Source organism: Saimiri boliviensis, chromosome 19 (genome assembly GCF_048565385.1).
Source record: "Saimiri boliviensis isolate mSaiBol1 chromosome 19, mSaiBol1.pri, whole genome shotgun sequence".
Lineage (NCBI taxonomy): Eukaryota > Metazoa > Chordata > Mammalia > Primates > Cebidae > Saimiri > Saimiri boliviensis.
In genome coordinates this window covers 40,244,057-40,267,929 of record NC_133467.1, presented here as the reverse complement: position 1 = coordinate 40,267,929, position 23,873 = coordinate 40,244,057, and the positions used below count along the sequence as shown (strand labels likewise).

At 47.2% G+C, this 23,873-nt stretch overlaps 4 protein-coding genes across 9 annotated transcripts; 2 read left to right on the top strand and 2 right to left on the bottom strand.

The window, feature by feature from the left end:
* Nucleotides 1-5,375: 5,375 nt before the first annotated feature.
* Nucleotides 5,376-7,898, bottom strand: H2BC21 (H2B clustered histone 21). The gene has a single exon (XM_010329770.3). It carries the CDS (start codon nucleotides 7,831-7,833, stop codon nucleotides 7,453-7,455), a length of 381 nt encoding a protein of 126 aa, XP_010328072.1. The 5' UTR covers nucleotides 7,834-7,898; the 3' UTR covers nucleotides 5,376-7,452.
* A 211-nt stretch (nucleotides 7,899-8,109) lies between these two features.
* H2AC20 (H2A clustered histone 20) lies at nucleotides 8,110-8,656 on the top strand. The gene has a single exon (XM_003941983.4). It carries the CDS (start codon nucleotides 8,168-8,170, stop codon nucleotides 8,555-8,557), a length of 390 nt encoding a protein of 129 aa, XP_003942032.1. The 5' UTR covers nucleotides 8,110-8,167; the 3' UTR covers nucleotides 8,558-8,656.
* Nucleotides 8,577-10,562, bottom strand: H2AC21 (H2A clustered histone 21). Its single transcript, XM_003941982.3, has 2 exons — nucleotides 10,134-10,562; nucleotides 8,577-9,286 (listed from the first exon to the last, which is right to left on the bottom strand). The coding sequence occupies exon 2, from the start codon at nucleotides 9,104-9,106 to the stop codon at nucleotides 8,714-8,716; it is 393 nt and encodes a 130-aa protein (XP_003942031.1). The 5' UTR covers nucleotides 9,107-9,286; nucleotides 10,134-10,562; the 3' UTR covers nucleotides 8,577-8,713.
* Nucleotides 10,563-21,493: 10,931 nt separating this feature from the next.
* Nucleotides 21,494-22,739, top strand: BOLA1 (bolA family member 1). Of its 6 annotated transcripts, none has more exons than XM_003941986.4 (2): nucleotides 21,494-21,604; nucleotides 21,944-22,739. In XM_003941986.4, exon 2 carries the CDS (start codon nucleotides 21,994-21,996, stop codon nucleotides 22,405-22,407), a length of 414 nt encoding a protein of 137 aa, XP_003942035.1. In that variant the 5' UTR covers nucleotides 21,494-21,604; nucleotides 21,944-21,993; the 3' UTR covers nucleotides 22,408-22,739. The 6 variants fall into 6 exon arrangements, with proteins under 6 accessions (XP_003942035.1, XP_010328071.1, XP_010328069.1 ...); XM_010329769.3 differs by having other exon boundaries at nucleotides 21,494-21,608; nucleotides 21,991-22,739; XM_010329767.3 differs by having other exon boundaries at nucleotides 21,494-21,608.
* The last annotated feature ends 1,134 nt before the right edge of the window (nucleotides 22,740-23,873 follow it).

Below are 23,873 nucleotides of genomic sequence, written 5' to 3'. Positions count from 1 at the left end.
TGAGAAGGCCACCTGCAGCATGCAGAGGCAGGTGACCATGGTAGTTGGTATCAACCTGGTTGGCCTGACAAAGCCATTTCCACTTTAAGGGAACCCCTGTTGCAGTGAACAAACACAGGCTTTTGAGGGGCGGGGTACCATCTGCTCCAGAGAGGGCTCGATGGGCGCACATCAGGTGGCCTCTGAGACTTTAACTCTTCTTAGTGCCACAGAGCTCCTTTCTGTTCCCATAGTCAGGTCAGCCGAGGAGCTCCCTGGGTTCCTTAAAGTGAGTTCACACATTCTGGGCTAATCTGCAAGATCTGGCTCTGTCTACCTGCGTAAGCTCTTGGTGCTGCTCTCTCCTTCTTTTTTTTTTTTTGGAGACGGAGTTTGGCTCTTGTTACCCAGGCTGGAGTGCAATGGCGCCATCTCGGCTCACCGCAACCTCCGCCTCCTGGGTTCAAGCAATTCTCCTGCCTCAGCCTCCTGAGTAGCTGGGATTACAGGCACGCGCCACCATGCCCAGCTAATTTTTAGTATTTTTAGTAGAGACGGGGTTTCACCTTGTTGACCAGGATGGTCTCGATCTCTTGGCCTCGTGATCCACCCGCCTCGGCCTCCCAAAGTGCTGGGATTACAGGCTCGAGCCACCGCGCCCGGCCCTGCTCTCTCCTTCTTGCCTTCTAAACGCCGCCTGTACTAGACTTCCTGCAGTTCTTCCCGTCTACATGAGCAGGATCCTTTCCACCCTTCTCCAGGCCTTCCCCATGCCATCCACTGCCTGGAACACACTTCCCATCCTTGTCACGTGTCATCCTAAAAGTCCCTTCCTCAGGGAGGCCTTCCCTACACCCACCAATGTGAAGTAGGACTCCCTCTGCTACACTCTCTATATTTATACTTCTGCAGTCATAATACTTGACCCACTTTCTCATAGTCAGTAGTTTCATACGTCTTCCCTTCTAGCCACTAGAGGTCCAGGAAGGCAGAAGCCACTCCTGTTCAATTTTGTGTCCTCACTACCTAGCAGATTGTCCACCATCTTCACAGATACTCAGTAAATTCTTGAATGAAAGAACAAATATACCACACCTAACAATGTTTAGGAGCCAGAGAGAAGAAAATGGTCCTAGAATGCTTTCCTTATAGAATTTAATAGTGTTCATAGATACTTAATATTTATAAAATTAGTAGATACAGATCTTCAATCACACATATAAATGAATTATTAAACCTAGTCCCCTCAGTCACAGGGACAGTGATCAATTAAGGGTCAGTTTCTGAAACCCAAACAGAGCTGCCCTTCAGACCTATGCTGGAATTACTGATAAGCCATATTATGAGCTATGATAGTGTACCTCTTCTTTTTTGGGGGGGTGCAGAGTCTCCTTCTGTTGCCCAGGCTGGAGTGCAGTGGCATGATCTTGGCTCATTGCAACGTCCACCTCCCAGGTTCAAGAGATTCTCCTGCCTCAGCCTCCTGAGTACCTGGGACTACAGGTGCCCGCCACCAAACCAGGCTAATTTTTGTTATTTTTAGTAGAGGTGGCCAGGCTGGTCTTGAACTCCTGACCTCAAATGATCCATCCACCTCAGCCTCCCAAAGTGCTGGGATTACAGGACTGAGCCAAGGCGCCCGGCCAATTGTGTTCCTCTTAAAAGCCCAGTACTCCCTGGACCACACTGTGAAACCAAATATGAAATAAGAATTGCTGATGACGTTTCACATTTACTTTTTTTCCTACTTTTTTAATGACAAAGACTATGAATGCGAATGTTTTTTCTTTTGAAGGCCAAGCTGGAGGCAGCGAAGCAGGCCACTGAATGTTTGTGAGCAGGGGCGTGATAAGGCCAGATCTGAGCTGAAAGCTCCTCTCACAGCAGGACGTAGGATGCATTCAAGGGATTTTGAGTGTAGGAGAACGGAGGGAAAACCCTACCACCTTCTCCCACTTGAATGGAATAAACACTTGTGTATATGTCTCATCCCCGCCATCCGAGTTTCTTCCCAACTAAGGGCAGAAAGCTTATTGTGTTCATTTGTGGAACCGCAATGACGCAAAGTGGGAGTGGATTAAAAAATGGAGGACAGGAGCCAGGCACAGCAGCCTGTGCAGGTGGCTGAGGCAGGAAGATTACTTGGGCCCAGTTCTAGGCACCCTGGGCAACATAGGAAGACCCCATTTCTAAAAAGAATAATAATAAACTAAAAAATAAAAACTAGGAGAAGGACTGGAAATAACCCAACTGTCCATCACCGGGTAAATGGATTAACAATTGCAGTGTAGGCCGGGCGTGGTGGCTCACGCCTGTAATCCAAGCACTTTGGAAGCCAAGGCGGGCAGATCACCCGAGGTCGGGAGTTCAAGACCAGCCTGACCAACATGGTGAAACCCCGTCTTAAAAAAAAAAAAAAAAAATTGTAGTATAGCCATACAATGGAATACTACTCAGCAAAAGAAAAAAGAACTGATAAATGCAATAATACTAATGAATTTCACAATAATTACGCTGAGTGAAACAAGCCAGATACAAAGAATACACCCTGCATGATTCCATATGCATCAAACTCTAGAAAATGCAAACTATCTCTAATAACAAAGCAAATCAGTGGTTACCTGAGGGCAGGGATAGGGACAAAACAGGACACTGGTGAAAGGCGGAGGATCAAAGGATTATTAAAGGGGCACTAAGAAACTCTGGCGGTTGAGGGTGATAGAGTACGTTCATTACTTTTATTGTGGTAATGTTTTCACAGGTATGCTTGTATGTCCAAACTTAGCAAATTGTACTTTAAATATGTGCAGTTTATTGTATGCCAATTATGCCTCAGTAAAGTTTAAAAAAAAAAAAAAGTAAAGTGGGGTATGGCAGAGAAATGAATAGGGAGATGGAATTTTGGCTGGAGCCGGGAAGATTTCACCCTGGCTTGAAGAAAGTTCTGTCCAAGCCAGAGTAAAGGCAATTCAGTTCATGCCTGGGAACAAGCAAACAGGTTTCGGGGAAAGTGAACAGACCATTTTAGCTGGAGAAGAAAAACCATATAGTGGGGCAGTAGGAGGTAGAGCTGTAAACGAAGGAAAAGGCACATTATGGGAGGGCTTCAATATCAGGCTTTTAGAACACAGGCGTCAGATTGAAGTTCTGCCACCTGCCGGGTGATCTTGGCCATGTCACTTAACCTTTCTGAGATTCGGTTTCCTCATCTGTAAAATAAGGATGATAAGAGTTTTGCTCTTGTCACCTAGACTGGAGTGCAATGGCACGATCTCAGCTCACTGTAACCTCCACCTTCCGGATTCAAGTGATTCTCCTGCCTCAGCCTCCTGAGTAGCTGGGATTACAGGCAACTGCCACCATGCCCAGCTAATTTTTGTATTTTTAGTAGAGACCAGGTTTCACCATGTTGGCCAGGCTGGTCTTGAACACCTGACCTCAGGTGATCCACCTGCCTCAGCCTCCCAAAGTGCTGGGATTACAGGCATAAGCCACCATGCCCAGCCAAAAGAACCTATCTTTTTTTTTTTTTTTTTTTCAAAGGGAGTCTTACTCTGTTGCCAGGCTGGAGTGCAGTGGCTCCATCTCAACTCACTGAAGCCTCTGCCTCCCAGGTTCAAGCGATCATTCTGCTTCAGCCTTCCAAGTAGCTGAGACTACAGGCATGTGCCACCACACCTGGCTAATTTGTGTATTTTTAATAGAGACAGGGTTTCACTGTGTTAACCAGGATGGTCTCAATCTCCTAAACTCGTGATCCACCCACCTTGGCCTCCCAAAGTGCTGGGATTACAGGCGTGAGCCACCACACTCAGCCAACAGAACCTATCTTAAACAGTGGCTGTGAAGATTTAATGAGACAATGTATGTAAGCCACTTACTTAGCAGAGGACCAGGTTAACAGTTAAGTGCTAAGTGGAAGCAGTCATTATTATAACAATTATTGTTATTAACCCCAACATAAGCAAATGTTTAAAGATGCCTGAGCAGGAGAACTGATCAAAGAGGTTCTTGAGGATTAATCTCACCATTACTAATTACTTCCCCTCCAGTTAAAATATCAAACTCTATCACCTGTTTCCCCCTTTCCCGCTCTATAACTTCCTTCCCAGTGAATAGCATGACCAGGAGGAGCCCAAATCCAGCGACTAAGGCTCTCTCATGTTAGTCAAAGGATTCCAGCTAATGAGCCCCACCACTGTGGGGACAAACTCCGTTGAGTTGAGCTATGGCCTCTGGGATGGAGGATCACAGCCACCTCATCCCACCCTCAAGGTACTCAGCCACCACCACCTAGGATTTATATCCAGGGTGCACACTGAAGAAAATAAAGCAGGTGATATTTCTTTTTAATTCTAAAGCATAGGGTCCAGGTTTTCAGAATGACCCTATTTCTCAATTCTCTTAACCGCTAACCTAGGAGCTTATTCTCTGGAGAATTTCTGAAAAAGGGCTTCTGGGTGCCTCAGTTTCCTGATCTGTAAAGTGAGTGATAATAATAGTACTACTTCCTGAGGTCCTGGTGAGAATTAAATGAGTCAATATGTATAAAGGACCTAGAACACTGCCTGACACATGGTAACTGCTCTGTAGGTGTGAGCTTCACTTTATTATGAACTTTATTTCTTCCATCTTATTTGTACTGCTTTCTGTTTGTGATCATATATTTTTCGATTACTCAGCATTAACAGTGACCTTTTTAAAAAAAAAAAATTTTTAGGCCGGGCGCGGTGGCTCAAGCCTGTAATCCCAGCACTTTGGGAGGCCGAGGCGGGTGGATCACGAGGTCAAGAGATCGAGACCATCCTGGTCAACATGGTGAAACCCCGTCTCTACTAAAAATACAAAAAATCAGCTGGGCATGGTGGCGCGTGCCTGTAATCCCAGCTACTCAGGAGGCTGAGGCAGGAGAATTGCCTGAACCCAGGAGGCGGAGGTTGCGGTGAGCCGAGATCGCGCCATTGCACTCCAGCCTGGGCAACAAGAGCGAAACTCCGTCTCAAAAAAAAAAAAAAAAATTTTTTTTAATAGAGATGGGTTTTCATCATGTTGGTCAGGCTGGTCTCAAACTCCTGACCTTGTGATACACCTGCCTCGGCCTCCCAAAGTGCTGGGATTATAGGCATGAGCCACCGCACCCAGCCAACAGTGACCTTCTAAGAGACTATTTAAGTCCCAATGCACCTCTGGGGCAGCAGTTTGGCTAGTGGCTTGTAAACAGTCATCCCCCAGCTCGGAGACACCCAAGCTTTTCTACAGAGCCAGTGGAAGTTGTATCTGTTAATCTCATTCATTGAGAAAATATACTGTAGAGAAAAGAATTCAGCAAAGACTTTAAATTAACTGGCAACTTTATTAATAACAATAACATCTACACATATTTGAAAACACACATGTAGGAGACAATTAAGATTTATTCAGTCTGTGATCATGTCTAGAGCTCATTTGGATTCATCAAACCCCTGCAATCAACTCCAAAAGCCCTTAGCCAAAAGCAGAGTTGAATCACTCATCAAACCATCAGTGTCTTCCTCGGCAGAATCAAGGGTTTGAAAGAAAGAGTAAATATTCTGCACTTCCACAAAATAAAACTAAAATGCAATTGTCCTGCATCTGAGAATACAAAGGTAGACAGTATGAGCTGCATGACCGTGGACCAATGAAGCTTCTCTTGGCCTCATTTGTAAAAAAAAAAAAAAAAAGAAAAAAATTAACTTTGTAGTCCTGCCTATCTTGAATGGTCTCCTGAAAACCAAACGAGGTGGTGAGTGCAAATTAAAAGCTCCTCTCCGGCCAGGCGCGGTGGCTAACGCCTGTAATCCCAGCACTTTGGGAGGCCGAGGTGGGTGGATCACGAGGTCAAGAGATCGAGACCATCCTGGTCAACATGGTGAAACACCGTCTCTACTAAAAATACAAAAAATTAGCTGGGCATGGTGGCGGACGCCTGTAATCCCAGCTACTCAGGAGGCTGAGGCAGGAGAATCACTTGAATCCGGAAGGCGGAGGTTGCAGTGAGCCGAGATGGCGCCACTGCACTCCAGCCTGGGTAACAAGAGTGAAACTGTCTCAAAAAAAAAAAAAAAAAAGCTCCTCTCTTTTAAGAAGGGAACACCAAGACAGGAGAGTAAGAAAAGAAGGAAAAAGGCTCTTTCCAATGACCAACACGCTGAATTTGATAAAAATCCAAAGGAGGTTAGGCTAAACTGGGAAGCACTAGGGTGGAACTACCATTGCCACCTCCTCTTTGATGCAAAAAGAATCTTAACACGGCCCCCTCCCAGCTGCTGCACTGAGGTGACTAAGGATACATTTGAGGGAGTAGCTCCAAAAACATTTCCATTTTCACCGTGCCTTCACATACATCTAACGGAAATGAACAGCACCCATCATCCATCCACAGAAGCGATTTAAAAAAAAAGATGGGATGGAAAAATTAACCCAACAATATTAATTCAATATGTAGTATCTAAGTAAGTGTCCATAATGTGCCAGACTGTGACTGGAGCTGGAGATGCACGGGAGAACCAGACCATCCGGTCTGTCGAGGGCTTGAGAATGCCATAAACGAGAAAACAGACGAGCCAATTTCAGACAGCTGCTACGAGGCAGATAAAACGAGAGCGGGAACTATGAGAGGCGCGAATTCCTGAGTGGATGACGTAGGAGGTCTCTTGAGAGGTGACTTCTGAGCTCATATCTACATTGTGTCTTGCAGTGACCCGGGGCCGTAACGTTACCATTTAAAGCAGACACCATTAAACGCAAAAATTATCCACAAACCTAGAACTAGGAATCTCAAAGTCTCAAAGTGAACCACGGAAACTGAAATCTACAAATTAGAAAGTGGCGCAGAATTTTGAACAGTCATGTCGCCCAATCAGGAAAAGGCCGGGACCCGGCTGCGCGGGCTTCGTCCAAGGTACACAGAACGGCTGGCATCCACAGGAGGCCGCATCCCAGGGCAGAACTGGTGACCGGACACAAAAGCTGCTGCGAAGCTTCAGTCATACAGAACTGTCACGCAGTGTTTGCGGAACCCGGACTGAATTGTGTCCCAGAGTTAAGTGACAGCCGAACTCGGCCACTTCGTTTTGGAATGATGAAACAGACCCAACGAAGCCACCAGGGCGCCAGTGTGTGAGGCGGGGGTGGGGGCGGGCAGAGTCAGATTCCCAAAATCCTAAATGAGAACGGACTCCTGGGAAAGCTAAAGCAGCACAATGAATAAAGACACGCTCTAGACTCAAAAGCAAATCCAATCATGCACCGGGGACCTCGAGTTCCAAATGATTAAGCAACGTGTGCTATTTCCTATGACCTTTACGCTAAAACAACTTACTTTGTGAGGAAGAACTAAGGGAATAAGTGAACAAGCTCTTTTCTAGTGATTAGGTGGGTGGCTCTGAAAAGAGCCTTTGGAGTCAAGCAGCCGGCGACTCGAGCGAGCGAGCGCCAGGTCCCGGCAGGGACTCACTTGGAGCTGGTGTACTTGGTGACCGCCTTGGTGCCCTCGGACACGGCGTGCTTGGCCAGCTCGCCGGGCAGCAGCAGGCGCACGGCCGTCTGGATCTCGCGGGACGTGATGGTGGAGCGCTTGTTGTAGTGCGCCAGGCGGGACGCCTCCCCCGCGATGCGCTCGAAGATGTCGTTGACGAAGGAGTTCATGATGCCCATGGCTTTGGACGAGATGCCGGTGTCGGGGTGGACCTGCTTCAGCACCTTGTACACGTAGATGGAGTAGCTCTCCTTGCGGCTGCGCTTGCGCTTCTTGCCGTCCTTCTTCTGGGCTTTGGTGACGGCTTTCTTAGAGCCCTTCTTGGGAGCAGGAGCGGATTTAGCCGGTTCAGGCATGGTAAGACACAGTACCAACGCGACTTGGCTAAGAAAAGAAGTAAGAGAATGGGCGGGCCTGATCCTTTTATAACCACCTTATGCAAATTAGGGCTCCGAAACTCACTCACTGCCATTGGTCCGTGTGCAGACCTTGCGTTTTCAGCAACGTCTACGTCACGACACCGACTCTTGACTTGATTGGCCCGTTCTGAAGCCAAATTAGGACCAATGAAAAACTCGTCCTTGACCCCACCCCTAAGAAAGCTTATAAAGGCTTTCTTCTTGGTGCGCTTTCAATCTTATTTTGTTGCGAGGGTCTGAGCTTTGTCTGCGTTTAGTCTTGGTCTTAGTCATGTCTGGTCGTGGCAAGCAAGGAGGCAAGGCCCGCGCCAAGGCCAAGTCGCGCTCGTCCCGCGCTGGCCTGCAGTTCCCGGTGGGGCGAGTGCACCGCCTGCTGCGCAAAGGCAACTACGCGGAGCGGGTGGGGGCCGGCGCGCCCGTCTACATGGCGGCGGTCCTGGAGTACCTGACCGCCGAGATCCTGGAGCTGGCGGGCAACGCGGCTCGGGACAACAAGAAGACGCGCATCATCCCCCGTCACCTGCAGCTGGCCATCCGCAACGACGAGGAGCTGAACAAGCTGCTGGGCAAAGTCACCATCGCCCAGGGCGGCGTGTTGCCCAACATCCAGGCCGTTCTGTTACCAAAGAAAACCGAAAGCCACAAAGCCAAAAGCAAATAGATGCAGACAAACCAAAGACCAAAGGCTCTTTTTAGAGCCACCCAAGTTTTCAAAAAAAGAGCTAACGCGCTGTTTCGTTATCAGCCCTTCATCGGACACTTTGGTGGCTCTTAAAAGAGCCTTTGGGGTGAGTGGGTATGGTGTCAAGCCTCTTAATTACTTGTTCTTGCCAGGCTTGTGACTCTCCGTTTTCTTGGGCAACAGGACAGCCTGGATATTGGGCAAGACGCCGCCCTGGGCAATGGTGACACCCCCGAGTAACTTGTTGAGCTCTTCGTCATTCCTCACAGCCAGCTGCAGATGGCGAGGGATGATGCGCGTCTTCTTGTTGTCCCGAGCCGCGTTGCCCGCCAGCTCCAGGATCTCGGCGGTCAGGTACTCCAGGACCGCTGCCAGGTACACCGGGGCGCCGGCCCCCACCCGCTCCGCGTAGTTGCCTTTGCGCAGCAGGCGGTGCACTCGCCCCACCGGGAACTGCAGGCCAGCGCGGGACGAGCGCGACTTGGCCTTGGCGCGGGCCTTGCCTCCTTGCTTTCCGCGTCCCGACATTACGGCTAAAATTGCAGTCACGGCTTCTTTTTCAAGGAGAAGAATGTGGAAGGGATAACCAATTTGATGTCATTTATAAGAGCCACGGGGAGGGGTGAAGGGAAGCCGTTTGATTGGCTGAAAGCGGAGCGGTATCCAACAGCCAATAGGGACGCAGAGAGCCGCCGCTCGGTTTGCATCCTGCGCGGAGAGGAAATGACGGATTTTGTCAGTATCTACCAATCGCTGAGAGCCACATTAAAGCCCCTCATTTGCATGCCAGGACCTTTAAAGACAGTAGGCTTTCAAACAAAACGCTGGTCTTTTTTTTTACCGAGTGGCACTGTGGGCTTTGTTTTATTTGTCCCCAGGTTACAGTCGGCAGATCCCAGGATGGACCCCCCGAGGGTCTGCAGAAGACACGCGTAGACGGAGAGTGACTCACGCAAGAGTAGGGGATTCTGAAGCTGATTATCCCCCTGAGCTATGAAGTACCAAGTCCCGTCCTTTCTGTCTCGTCACCGCCAAATTCCCTTTAAAAATACAGGTACCATTAAGGCTGCCTCCATTCTCGCCCTCCATGTAGCCGCCGGCAGCGGCCAGCCTCTGCTCCGCCCCCAGGCGCCTGCACTCCTCGGAACGCGGTTTGACCGAAGCTACGGTCGATTTGTCACCCTCCTCTTGACCTCCAGGAGGCGGCCTTGAAACCTGCTCCCTTGGCTTTCAAAATGTCGCCTCCTTTTTTCTGACCTCGCCGACTTTTCTTATCCTGCTCCCCGTTCCACTGCCCATCTCTAAATCTGCGAGTCCAGCCGGACTCTGCATCCCTAGCTCCAATTTTATCCCAGAGTCTTAACCCGTTTCTATACTTGCAACTAACATCCAGATTTGTTTCAGAAGCTCAGACCCCTTTATACCCGACTACTCACTGAATTCTTCAACCTACTTGTCCCAACCAGCACCTCAAACTCAACCTCAGCCTATCCAAACGCGAACGCAAACCACCTCCCCTCTGCCGTCGTCTCCTGAAATGCACCAACATACTTACAGACACCTAAGCTGAAATCCACTCGACTCTTCCCTTCGTCCCAGCATGTGCAGTGGGTTGCTTCCTTAACAAGCCTTCAGACGTTTTCTCCATGTTTCCTTGCCCACCTCATCATCATCCCTCAGATTTCAGCAACAGCCAGGAAAGGGTCACTTTGCCGTCAGGCACTCATCGGTGGTGTGACTTCAGCGGCCTTAGAAATCTTTCCTGAAAGCTGTTTTGTTTTGTTTTCTTTTCTTTTATCCCATATAACAGATGAACCTGCAAGCTCTTGTGTTTCTTCCTCCTCAACTTCCTATCTCTGGGAGTTCGACATCGCCCACATCATCCCTTTCCTTAGTACCCCTTAAGGACGGGTAGAATTCGAGAGAGGAAAAAAAAGACTGTTTTTTTGTTTTCTGAGGCGGAGTCTCACTCTGTCGCCCAGGCTAGAGTGCTATCTCAGCTCCCTGCCACCTCCACCACCACCTCCTCCACCCTGCCCCCACCCACCCGTGTTCCAGTGATCCTCCCACCTCAGCCTCAGGAGTAGCTGGGATTACAGGCGCCCATCACCACGCCCGGCTAATTTTTGTATTTTTAGTAGAGATGGGGTTTTACCATGTTGGCCAGGCTGGTCTCAAACTCCTGACCTCAAATGATCTGCCCGCCTCAACCTCCCAAAGTGCTGGGATTACAGGCATGAGCCACTGCACCCGGCCAGAAAAGAACAGACATAACTCTTATTCTCTGAGACCTTTTCTGATATTTTCTCCTTTATCCTCACCTTTATTCAACTGGCATTTATTGGATGTGTGCTATCGGGTGACGGGTATATCGGGTGACGGGTATATATGAAAGTAGTACAAACACGTCTGTGATTAAATGCCTCCAGAAAATGGAAGAAATCTGGTGAACCCTGAGAGTTAAATTAGTTAATATCAGCTATGTATAAAGATGACTCCTGGTAAGGATGCTGGTGTAGATTTGGGAAACATCAAAGTCCAGTCAGAGGTGACCTAAGATACTTCTAATCCAATTGATTGTATCATTTGAGAAGATGAATGTTAACAGAAAGGTGCAGTCCACGTAGAGTTCAAACAGGTGGCAATGCTAGTAGTAATATGTTGTGTTTTCACCAACACTAAAATGTATCTGGCAAAGGCAAAGTTTGGCCTTCCAGAGCAGGGTCCTTGATTATAAAAGCATCAACCTTTTCTCACAGCCTAGATGAAATATTTCTGAAGACTATCCAAATTCCTTCATTCAGATTCTATGCCTAATTAAAAACTTTCTGATTATCTGTTCCAAGATAAAAACATAAGACTGAAGTGGGGGGAGCCAGTTATAGAAAGATGTTCATCAGGCCCAGCACAGTGGCTCACGCCTGTGATCCCAGCACTTTGGGAGGCCAAGGCAGGCAGGTCATGAAGTCAGGAGTTTGAGACCAGCCTGGCCAAGATGGTGAAACCCCATCTCTACTAAAGATACAAAAAATTAGCCAGGCATGGTGGCCCATGCCTGTAATCCCAGCTACTCGGGAGGCTGAGGCAGGAGAATCACCTGAACCCAGGAGGCAGAGGTTGCAGTGAGCCAAGACCACGCCATTGCACTTCAACCTGGGAGACTAGGGTGATATTCCATCTCAAAAAAATAAATAAAGATACTCATCATAGAATACAATGAATTTGCATTATGGGCTATTCATAAATTTCATGTGTATTTTGTTAGCATGGGTCCCTCCCCAAGAAGCCAGTCAGTCCTGGAAGTTCTAATAGTGTCAACTTTTCAGACCTAAAGGGCTGAGAACAAAACCTCAGTGATAAGGGACCCCACCACAGTCCTGGCACCCTGTAACGCCCTGCTTGGGAGCCAGCTGACCTTCCTTTCTCTGACCTCTGATTTCTTTTTTTCTTGTTTTTTTTTTTTTCTTTTTCTTGTTTTTCAGACAGAGTCTCGCTTTGTCACCCAGGATGGAGTGCAGTGGCAGGATCTCAGCTCACTGCAACCTCGGCTTCTTGGGTTCAAGTGATTCTCGTGCCTCAGCCAACAAAGTAGCTGGGATTACAAGCATGCGCCACCACACCAAGCTAATTTTTGTATTTTCAGTAGAAATAGGGTTTTGCCATATTGGCCAGGCTGGTCTTAAACTCTCAAAGTTCTGGGATTACAGGTATGAGCCACGGCGCCCGGCCTTGACCTCTGATTTCTTTTTTTTTTTTTAAAGACAGGGTTTCACCATGTTGGTCAGGCTGGTCTTGAACTCCCAACCTCAGGTGATCCGCCCGCCTTGGCCTCCAAAGTGCTTGGATTACAGGCATGAGCCACCATGCCCGGCCTCTGATTTCTTTTTTACTTCTATCACAGTGCTCTGTGCCATGAGGAAGGGTGAAAGAAAAAGAGATTATGTTGAAACCCTACTAATGTGATAAACCCTACAACAGTGACTGCCTACAAAGTAGATAAAATTACGTGCCTCACTAATAAACCGAAGCTCACAGGGATTAAAACAATTACTGGGCCAGGTGCAGTGGCTGACCCCTGTAATCCTGGCATTTTGGGAGGCCGAGGCAGATGACTTGAGCCCAGGAGTTTGAGACCAGCATGAGCAACATGGCATAACCCCATCTCTACAAAAAATATATTAAAATTAGCTGAGTGTGGTGGGGCACACACCTGTGACCTGTGGTCTCAGCTACTTGGGAGGCTGAGGTTGAAGGATCACTTGAGGGCAGAAGGCAGAGGTTGCAGTGAGCTGAAACAGTGCCACAGCACTCCAGCCTGGGCAGCAGAGCAAGACTCCGTCTCAAAAAAAAAAAATTGCTGAAGTTCACACAGCCACATGATTAGAACCTAGGTCTGCCTGATTCAAAGAACATGCTCTTCACCATGTCTTTCACACTCTCACTAACAAGATGCTGGGCTTAATGAAGTCATTTAATTTATCCAGTCATTGTTTCTTCTGTACAAAAAAGAAAGAAAGAATTATTAGATGAAAACTTCCCTCCTCCCATGCATATAACCTTGTTGTGCCCACATCTCTTTGTTCATATCCTGGTGACAGCACTCACCATTCTGTACTGCTTTTTTTTTTGAATTGGTGTTTCACTCTGTCTCCCAGACTGGAGTGCAATGGCACGATCTCTGCCTACTGCAACCTCTGCCTGCCAGGTTCAAGAGATCCTCCTGCCTCAGCCTCCCAAGTTGCTGGAATGACAGGCATATGCCACCATACCTGGCAAATTTTTTTTCTATTTTTATTAGAAATGGGGTTTTACCATGTTGGCCAGGCTGGTCTTGAACTCCTGACCTCAGGTGATCCACCTGCCTCAGCCTCCCAAAGTGGTGGGATTACAGGAGTGAGCCGCCTCACCCAGCCTGTGCTGTGTTTTAATCTCCTTTCTGTAACCACTTCCAAAGAAGGATCATGTCTTCCTCTGATTTGAATCAAGACTTCTTGATTCCTTCTACCTGGCCTTTCATAGTTTCCTTAAATGTTTTTGGCATGAATAAATGAAACAGTAAAACAATACTCTTAGAAAATTAGCATTTTCTTTTCTAAAATGTTTAGTCAACAACCACTCTCCAAATGATAACCATAAATAGTAGACGATGGTAAACAGAATGATGGAAGATATAATAGAAACTCGTCAGTTAAAAATAACATGCCCTACCATAATGGAGTTGTTGGAATAAAGGAAAATAAATGTAAATAACCAAGTAGAGGGCTGGGGAACCTCAGAGGCCTCGCAGCTAGATTAGGAGGCTACAATGGTTCATTTTGAGTCAACTTGCCTGGCCCAACAGCTAGTAAAACATTTTCTGGGTATTTCTGAAAGAGATTAGCATTTGAGGCCGGGCGTGGTGACTCATGCCTGTAATCCCAGGCATGGATTACTTTGGGAGTCTGAGACAGGCGGATCACCTGAGGTCAGGAGTTTGAGACCAGCCTGGCCAATGTGGCAAAACCCCATCTCTACTAAAAATACAAAAATTAGCCAGGCGTCGTGGCGCATGCCTGTAATCCCAGCTACTCAGGAGGCTGAGACAGGAGAATCACTTGAACCCGGGAGGCAAAGATTACAGTGAGCTGAGATCATGCCATTGCACTCCAGCCTGGGCAACAAGAGCGGAAACTGTGTCTCAAAAAAAAAAAAAAGAGAGAGAGGGCGAGATTAGCATTTGAATCAGTAGACTGAGTAAAGAGGATCTCCCTTACCAAGTCAAATGGACGTCATTCAGTGCATTAAGGGCTGTAACAAAGAACAAAATGACAGAGGAAGGGGAAATTTGCTCTCCGTTAAGCCGGGGCATCCATGGTCTCCTGTCCTTTAACACTGCAGCTTCTGGTTCTGGGGCCTTCAGACTCAGACCAGGACTCACATCATCAGTGCCATGTCCTTAGGCCTTTGGACTCAGACTAGGACTTATGCCCTTGGCTCCCCTGGTTCTCTGATCTTCCGATTTGCACTGGAACAATGCCACTGACTTTCCTCATTCTCTAGCTTGCAGACAGCAGATCATGGATCTTCTCAGCCCTCATAATCAATTGAGCCAATCCTTCATAATAATCCTTTCTCTAGATCTAAATATGTCTTCTTAGTTCTGTTTCTCTGGAGGACTCTAACTTAAACACAGAGGCAGAATTGCTTCATGATTAGAAGTCCAAACTCTGCAGCCTGACTCTGGGTTTGTTTATCAGACCTGTAACCACTGTCAGGTTTCCTAGCCTCTAAGGATCACTGCTTCCTCACTGGTAAAGCAGAGTGATAATAGTAGCCACTTTATGGGGTTGTTGCAAGAATTTAAAAAGTTCATGACCATAAACATTTAGAACAGTACCTGGCACCAACAAGGAGAGGCATCCCAAAAACTCTGAATTCATTGGTTCAAAAATAAACTTGGGTTTATCCTATGATCCAGTAATTCCACTCCTGGATATATACCAAGCAAATGCATATTTACGTCCAACAAAAAAGCATGTACAAGATTGTAGTATATTAATGTATTACAATACTATACAACAATGAAAATGAACAAATTACTGTGGGTAACAAATTACCCCGCATGGCTGAAATTCACAGACAACGTTGAACAAAAGAAGACAAATGAATTCATACTGTGTGATCCTATCTATATGAAGTTCCTAGCCTCTAAGGATCAGGTAAAAGTAACAGGTAAAAGTAATCGATGGGCCAAGTATGGTGGCTCACACCTGTAATCCCAGCACTTTGAGAGGCCGAGGCAGGTAGATCACCTGAGGTCAGGAGTTCGAGACCAGCCTGGCCAACATGGTGAAACCCCATCTCTACTAAAAATACAAAAAATTAGCTGGATGTGATGGCATGCACCTGTAGTCCCACCTACTCAGGAGGCTGAGGCAGGAGAATCCTTGAACCCAGGAGGAGGAGGTTGCAGTGAGACAAGATCAGACCATTGCACTCCAGGCTGGGCAACAGAGCGAGACTCTGTCTCAGAAACAAACAAACAAAGTAATCTATGGTGATAAAGGTTAAAATAATGAGAATAATGATTACCTATGGCAGGGTAATACTGACTTCCCTGGGAGCCTTCTGAGGTGCTGGGAATTTTCTATGTCTTGATATAAGCATATTCGTATGTAAAATTCAACTGTACATTTAAGATTTGTAGTTTTTTGTTTGTTTTTGCTTTTGTTTTATTTTGTTTTGTTGAGACGGAGTCTTGCTCTATCTCCCAGGCACTCAGGCTGGAGAACAGTGGTGCAATCTTGGCTCACTGCAACCTCTACCTCCCAGGTTCAAGCAATTCTCCTGCCTCAGCCTCCCAAGTAGCTGGGATTACAAGCATGTGCCACCATGCCTGGCTAATTTTTTTGTACTTTTAGTAGAGACAGACTTTCGCCACATTAGCCAGGCTAGTCTCGAACTCCTGACCTCAAGCGATTCACCTTCCTTGGGCCCCCAAAGTGTTGGGATTACAGGCGTGAGCCACCACGCCCAACCTAGATTTATAAATCTCGTATATGTAAATTAGACCTCAGTAAGCACAAGTTAATTTTTAAATATGAAGAAATATTGAAGTAGTCAACATGGGGGAAGCAATGAGTACCATCCCAGTCCTCATGTTACAGATGAGTATTTTTTTTTTTTTTTTTTTTTTTTAGACGGAGTTTCGCTCTTGTTACCCAGGCTGGAGTGCAATGGCGCGATCTCGGCTCACCGCAACCTCCGCCTCCTGGGCTCAGGCAATTCTCCTGCCTCAGCCTCCTGAGTAGCTGGGATGACAGGCACGCGCCACCATGCCCAGCTATTTTTTGTATTTTTAGTAGAGACGGAGTTTCACCATGTTGACCGGGATGGTCTCGATCTCTTGACCTCGTGATCCACCCGCCTCGGCCTCCCAAAGTGCTGGGATTACAGGCTTGAGCCACCGTGCCCGGCCTAGACGTTATGATTCTTAGGATCTCCCCCACGTGATCACAAACCAACCTCTAGCCCCGCCCCCCAGCCCCACCCCCATGATCTCATTTCTTCTTCAACAACCCCTAACTAAGAGATGTCTCAAATATACTTCTCAGGTGCTAAAATTAGCGGGGAAAAGCTTAATGGGGAAAATAGATAGACTTAAAGTATCTTCCACAATTACAGACAGAAAAAAATTTTTACAGTGGAAAAGCCTGACAGATGCCATCTTAATCAAGTGATCAGAATTATCACTAGTAATAAGAAAAGTAAAGATCACATGCCCTGATAAAGTTCACAGAGAAGAATTCAACATTACCTCTGTGGTATTCTGGCCGAAAATGCATATGTTAAATCTTAATCATAAAAGAAACATCAGACAGACCCACGCTGAGAGACATTCTACAAAATAAATCTCTGCACTCTTCAAAAATGCCAAAATCATGAAAGACAAAGAAAATCCAGGAAACTATTCCAAATTAATGGAGAACAAAGAGACGTAACAGCTGAGTGTAACGTGATCCTAGATTGGATCCTGGGCCAGAAAAAAAAAAAAAAATTGTTTCCATTTTATATATAGAACAGTAGTGGAATAATTGGCAAATTTTGAATAAGGTCTGTAGATTAGATAATAATACTGCATCTGTGTTAATTTCTAGAGTCTGACAATTATATTCTGGTTATGTTGGAAAATGTCTTTCTTTTTTAAGTAAATATACATTAGTCAGGATTCTCCAGGGAACCAGAACAAATAGTAGATAGGTAGATTGATAAATAGTTTTATTATAAAGAAGTGGCCTCTTGATTATGGAAGCTAATAAGTCCCAAGATCCCCAACATCTTCAGGGTAAGCTGGCAAGCTGGAGACCCAGGAGAGCTGGGTCTGAAGGCCTGAGCACCAATGGTGTAGTTCCAGTCCAAAGGCTGAGTCTAAGCCCCAGGGGGAGCCAATGTTTCCTTCTGAGTCTAAGACTGGAAAGAGCCAACTTCCCAGTCTCAAAGCAATCAGGCAGAAGAAAGTCTGTCTCACTCAGGAGAGGGTCAGTCTTTTTGGTTCCATTCAGGCTTTCAACTGGTTGGATAGGGCCCATCCACATTAGGGAGGGCAATGTACTTTATTCAATCTATCAATTCAAATGTTAATCTTATTCCAAATACCCTCAGAGAAACACCCGTATTTGGCCAACTATCTGAGCACCAATTGTCTAGAAGATGGCACATTAAAATTAACCATCACAGGTAGAGTTTCATGGGCTTTATCTCTGAAACTTCGTCTCGAAATAGTTCAGAAAATAATTATATACATGTAGATAGATACATACAAATAAAGCAAACATGGTAAATGGTTAATATGTGGGTAATCTAGGAATCAGGATAAAGGATATACAGGAATTATCTGAACTTTTTTAACTTTAGATGCACAAACCTTGACATTTTCCCTTCCATAACCAAGCCATTACCAAACCCTATAGGTTTTGCTTTCATAATACACATCTTGTAGCCACAATATCTCTCCATTTCCACCACCACCACCCCGCCTTGGTCCAAGTCAGCATCACCTCTCACCTAGACTGCTACAGTAACCTCCCGACTTGCCTCCCTGCTTCCACTCTTGCCTCCTTTACAATCCATTCTCCACCCTGAAGCCAATGATCTTTGCAGAATACAAACTTGAAATCAGCTAAATGCAATGCACCATCCTTGATTGATTTCTGAAAAGTAAACATTTATCATGTTTATTTAGACTGTCTTAGACTGTGCTGATATTACAAAACACCACTGACTGGATAATTTAGAAACAGAAATGTTATTTTCTCACAGTTCTGAAGGCTGGGAAGTCCAAGGTTATGGCACTGACTGGTTTGCTATCTAGTAAAGGCCAGTTCCTCATAGATGGGCCATTGAGGTGTCCTTACACGGCAGAAGGGACAGAAGGGGTCAACTTGCCTCCTTGAGCTCTTTGAAAAGGCATTAATGCGTTGTTGAAAGTGGAGCCCTCATAGCCTTATTGCCTCCTAAAGGCCCCACCACTTAATACCAACACAATGGATTAATTTTTATTCTGGAGGGGACATATTATGGAGGGGACATATTCAAACTGTAGTAGACACCAATGAGACACTTGGGGAAATCTGAATGTGATTATAGTATTGTATGAATGTTAAATGTCTTGGATGTGGTAATGCTATCATGGATATATATGAAAATGTCCTTGTTCTTAGGAGATATACATTGAAAGTACATAGCAAGTAAGTGTAAATCATTTTGTGGCTGGGTGCAGTGGCTCATGACTGTAATCCCAAAACTTTGGGAGGCCAAGACCGGTGGATCACTTGAGGTCAGGAGTTCCAGACCATCTCTACTAGAAATACAAAAAATTTTAGCCAGGTGTGGTGGCACAAGCCTGTAGTCCCAGCTACTCGGGAGGCTGAAGCAGGAGAATCACTCGAACCCGAGAGGTGGAGGTTGCAGTAGGCCAAGATGATGCCACTGCACTCCAGCCTGGGCGACAGGGTGAAACTCTGTTTTATAAAAAAAATAATTTCATACCTAACTCAAGTGATTCGCAAAAATAATTGTTATTACTTCCTTATTGTTATTATACATATGCACATTAAAAGACAGATACAAGGCCAAGTCTGGCAAAATGTTATCAGTGAATATAGGTGAAGGCTGGGGAAATGGGATGCTCATTGTATTAATCTTGCCAATTTCTGGAAGTTTTAAATTTTTTCTAACGGCTATGGAAAACAGTGTATGTCATATGTTACATTTCTTGAGTGTGATAAGGGTACTGTGGTCATGTAGGAGAATATCTTTGTTCTTAGGAGGTACATGTTAGAGTAGTTAGGGGTAAAATGTCATGCTAACTGCAACTTCTTTTTTTCTTCTTCTTTTTTTTCTCTTTTTTTTTTTTTTTTTTTTTTTGAGACAGAGTTTCGCTCTTGTTACCCAGGCTGGAGTGCAATGGCGCGATCTCGGCTCACTGCAGCCTCCGCCTCCTGGGTTCAGGCAATTCTCCTGCCTCAGCCTCCTGAGTAGCTGGGATTACAGGCACGCGCCACCATGCCCAGCTAATTTTTTGTATTTTTAGTAGAGACGGGGTTTCACCATGTTGACCAGGATGGTCTCGATCTCTCGACCTCGTGATCCACCCGCCTCAGCCTCCCAAAGTGCTGGGATTACAGGCGTGAGCCACCGCGCCCAGCCCTTTTTTTTCTTTTTAGATAGAGTTGTGCTCTTGTTGCCCAGACTGGAGTGCAATGATGCAATCTCACCTAACTGCAACCTCCAACTCCCCAGTTTAAGCGATTCTCCTGCCTCAGCCTCCCAAGTAGCTGGGATTACACACATGTGCCACCATGCCCAGCTAATTTTGTATTTTTAGTAGAGATGGGGTTTCTCCATGTTGGTCAGGCTGGTTTTGAACTCCCAACCTCAAGTGATCCACCCACCTCGGCCTCCCAAAGGGCTGGGATTATAGGTGTGAGCCACCACGCCCAGCCTGCAACTTATTTTCAAATGGTTCATCCAAAAAAATATGTAAATACATTTTAAAGTATTCATAAAGTACTTAAATACATGAGTATATATGTACAAGTATATAATAAAGATAAATGTAAAAAGTGGTGAATTTTGAGATGGAATTTCCCTCCTGTTGCCCAGGCTGGAGTGCAATGAGGCAATCTTGGCTCACTGCAACCTTCACCTCCTGAATTCAAGCTTTGGACTATTAAACTTTTCTGTGGCTTTGACATTTTTCAAAATGAGAAGCTGGGAAAAAAAATACTTAGAAATATATAAATTTGCAATATATTAAGGATACAAAATTAAATTTAAAAGTTAAGACTCATCCTGAAAAAATGACATCCTGTTAATATCCCTGCTTAAAACCTCAGTAGCGGGCCAGGCGCGGTGGCTCACGCCTATAAATCCCAGCACTTTGGGAGGCCGAGGCGAGTGGATCACGAGGTCAAGAGATCAAGACCATCCTGGTCAACATGCTGAAACCCCGTCTCTACTAAAAATACCAAAAAAATCACACGCCTGTAGTCCCAGCTACTGGGGAGGCTGAGGCAGGAGAATTGCTTCAACCGAGGAGGCGGTGAGCCGACATCACACCATTGCACTCCAGCCTGGGTAACAAGAGCAAAACTCCGTCTCAAAAACAAAAACCACAAGCCTCAGTAGTTTTCCCACTACTTCTAGGGTAAAGACAAAATGGTCTAACAAGCGCTACAAGAACCGGGCTGGGCTGGCCCCTTCCTCCTCTCCCAGTTCTCTAATCATCACCACCATCTGCCCCTAGGGTTCGACCATGCATAGCTCCACCCTAAGTACACCAGAAAGAAAGACTCCCTCAAAGTTGTCTCTCCTCCTGTCCTTTACACATGCGGCCACCACGGCCGAAACCTCATTATGACGGACTGAGAAACGGATTTTCATGCTGTTTGTGCGGGACTGTTCCCCTAACTCTTCTCAGAAATTTTCCCTGCCGGCCCCCCATTCTACCTCTCCAGCCCCGGCGGAGTCTGGGTAACTGGCCTCATTAGCAGCCTGTGTAGTCTCATCGTAGCACTTAGTACCCAGTATTGCAATTGTCCGCTCACTTGTTAGTCTTCAGTTCTCTGCAAACTCCTTCAAGACAGAGCCTGACTTGAGTCCCCAGTCCCCAGTCCCCAGCACTGGTCTGGGACACAGTCCTTATTTTCTTGCATGTAAAATAAAGGAGTTGGGCTGGATGAGCTACAAGATCTATTGGCAATAAAATAGATCTAATAATCCCAACCCTAACTGCACGTGAAATCCCTTTTTCTTTGCCTTGCTGGGTTCCGAATTTCTGACGACCTTACCGGCGGAGAGAATCCGAGACTACAGTTCCCATGAGCCCTCAAGGCACCACGTGGCGCCTGCCGGTCCTACCAACGCACAGCGAGGACTCCCTTTCCCGGCGTGCCTCAGGAAGGGCGCCAGGACTGCGTTTTGCTCCCGGAGCTTCCAGGGTCCTGACCCTGAGCGAGAGTCGCAGTCGCTGAGGCTGAGCGTCAGGCAGGTAGAAGGTGCTCTTCTTGGGCTTCACAGGGAACCCAGGGGCTTCGGCCCAACCACGAGTACGCAGGTGCACACGCCCTACTCTTCCCCACTCTTTGCAAATCCCCTTGGGAAGGAACGTGCCTCGGGGGCGGGCCTTTAACAGCCGCGGGTCCCTCCATTCCCATAGCGGGAGGTCGAATTCACCACGTGACGTAGACGAAAGGGGCGGTGTCTCGGGTCTCCCGGTGCGGCGTTAAGGAGGGCGCCCCACGGGAGCTGCTGTGGGTGTCCGGGCGTGGGGTAGCGCGGATGCGGGGCTCGCGGGCTGGGTCGTTGACACTGCGCTCTCACCAGGCGGATCGCCCTGGCCCTCACTCCTGGCCTCCGCGTCTCTGCCGTAGCCGATGCTGACTGCGCGGCCGGTCCCGGGCCTGGTCTTCGTGGCTGGCCGCGTCTGTTTGTCCCAGGGCAGCGCGGGATCCGGGGCCATGGGTCCCGTGGAGGCCGCCATTCGCACGAAGTTGGAGCAGGCCCTGAGCCCTGAGGTGCTGGAGCTTCGCAACGAGAGCGGTGGCCACGCGGTTCCGCCTGGCAGTGAGACGCACTTCCGCGTGGCCGTGGTGAGCTCTCGTTTCGAGGGGCTTAGCCCCCTACAACGACACCGGCTGGTCCACGCGGCGCTGGCCGAGGAGCTGGCTGGGCCAGTCCATGCTCTGGCCATCCAGGCGCGGACCCCCGCACAGTGGAGAGAGAACCCTCAGCTGGACGCTAGCCCCCCCTGCCTGGGTGGGAACAAGAAGACTCGAGGAACCCCCTGAACCCCAAGAGAGGAGGGGAGGACCGGGATCCTAATGGGCCGGGTGAGCACGAACTGCTGACGCCTTCCCCTTGATACAGTCCAGGATTTGTACGGGATGAAGACCCCTGGGCCTCGTTCTCTTGGGGTCCAAACATATTCTTAGAAGATAGCAACTTGTTTCAGGTCAAAGTGAACCCGAGGAAAGCAGAGCATCACTCACTGCTGCTCTTGCCCTGGACTGTTCAGGAAGGGCAGGCAGTCCGGGTGGTCCATGTTACATCGTGATAGAACTGCACCAGACCTGAGGAGCTGGAAACAATCCTATACATTAAAAGAGAAATTACACTGTGAGATGCATTTCTGTGTTCTTAACGGACTGCTGAATCAGTGCTACAGGTGTTCTCAGGAGAAGAAGGATCCCTGTAGACGGGTCGGGAAGGGCTTTATGAGGCAAGTGATCTAGTTGGATCTTTAAGAGAAAGCAAAAAATGAACCAGAAAGGAGAGGATAGGTGCTGCAGACAGGGAGAAGACCCTGAGCAAAGGCATACATAGACACTAAACTGAGCGTGAGTTATTGGACAAGACAGGCGATATAGTCAGGGACATATTTGAATTTCATCTTGGGGGAATGTTTGGCTTTTTTACGGCCTGTCCATTTCAAAAAAGTGGTACTTGTATTGTTTAAAAGAAAAACTTTTTTTTTTTTTTTTTTTTTTTTTTTTTTTTTTTTGAGACGGAGTTTCGCTCTCGTTACCCAGGCTGGAGTGCAATGGCGCGATCTCGGCTCACCGCAACCTCCGCCTCCTGGGTTCAGGCAATTCTCCTGCCTCAGCCTCCTGAGTAGCTGGTACTACAGGCGCGCACCACCACGCCCAGCTAATTTTTGTATTTTTAGTAGAGACAGGGTTTCACCATGTTGACCAGGATGGTCTTGATTTCTTGACCTCGTGAGCTGCTCGCCTCGGCCTCCCAAAGTGCTGGGATCATAGGCGTGAACCACCGCGCCGGGCCAAGAAAAACTTCTTTTAAAAAACCACTAAAGCAGTGAAGGAGGATAAGGAAAGTGATTACAGATGATGGAGAATCCTTTAGGTAGCCGTTTTTCTTTTTTTCCTTTTTTCTCCCCCCAACCCCCACCCCGCTCTGTCGCCCAGGCTGGAGTGCAGTGGTGCAATCTTAGCTCACTGCAACCTCTGCCTCCCGGGTTCAAGCAATTCTCCTGCCTCAGCCTCCCAACCAGCTGAGACTAGAGGCTTGTGCTACCACACCTGGTTAAGTGCTTGTATTCTAGTAGAGACGGTGTTTCACCGTGTTGCCCAGGCTGGTCTCGGACTCCTGAGCTCAGGCCGTCGGACTCCTAAAGTGCTGAGATTACAGGCGTGCATCACCGTGCCCTGCGATGTAGCTCTTTTTGAGCATTCCGGATGTGTCAGATTTCTGAGGGGAGCTCAAGTAATGTCTACAAAAGCAACTTTCCAATAAT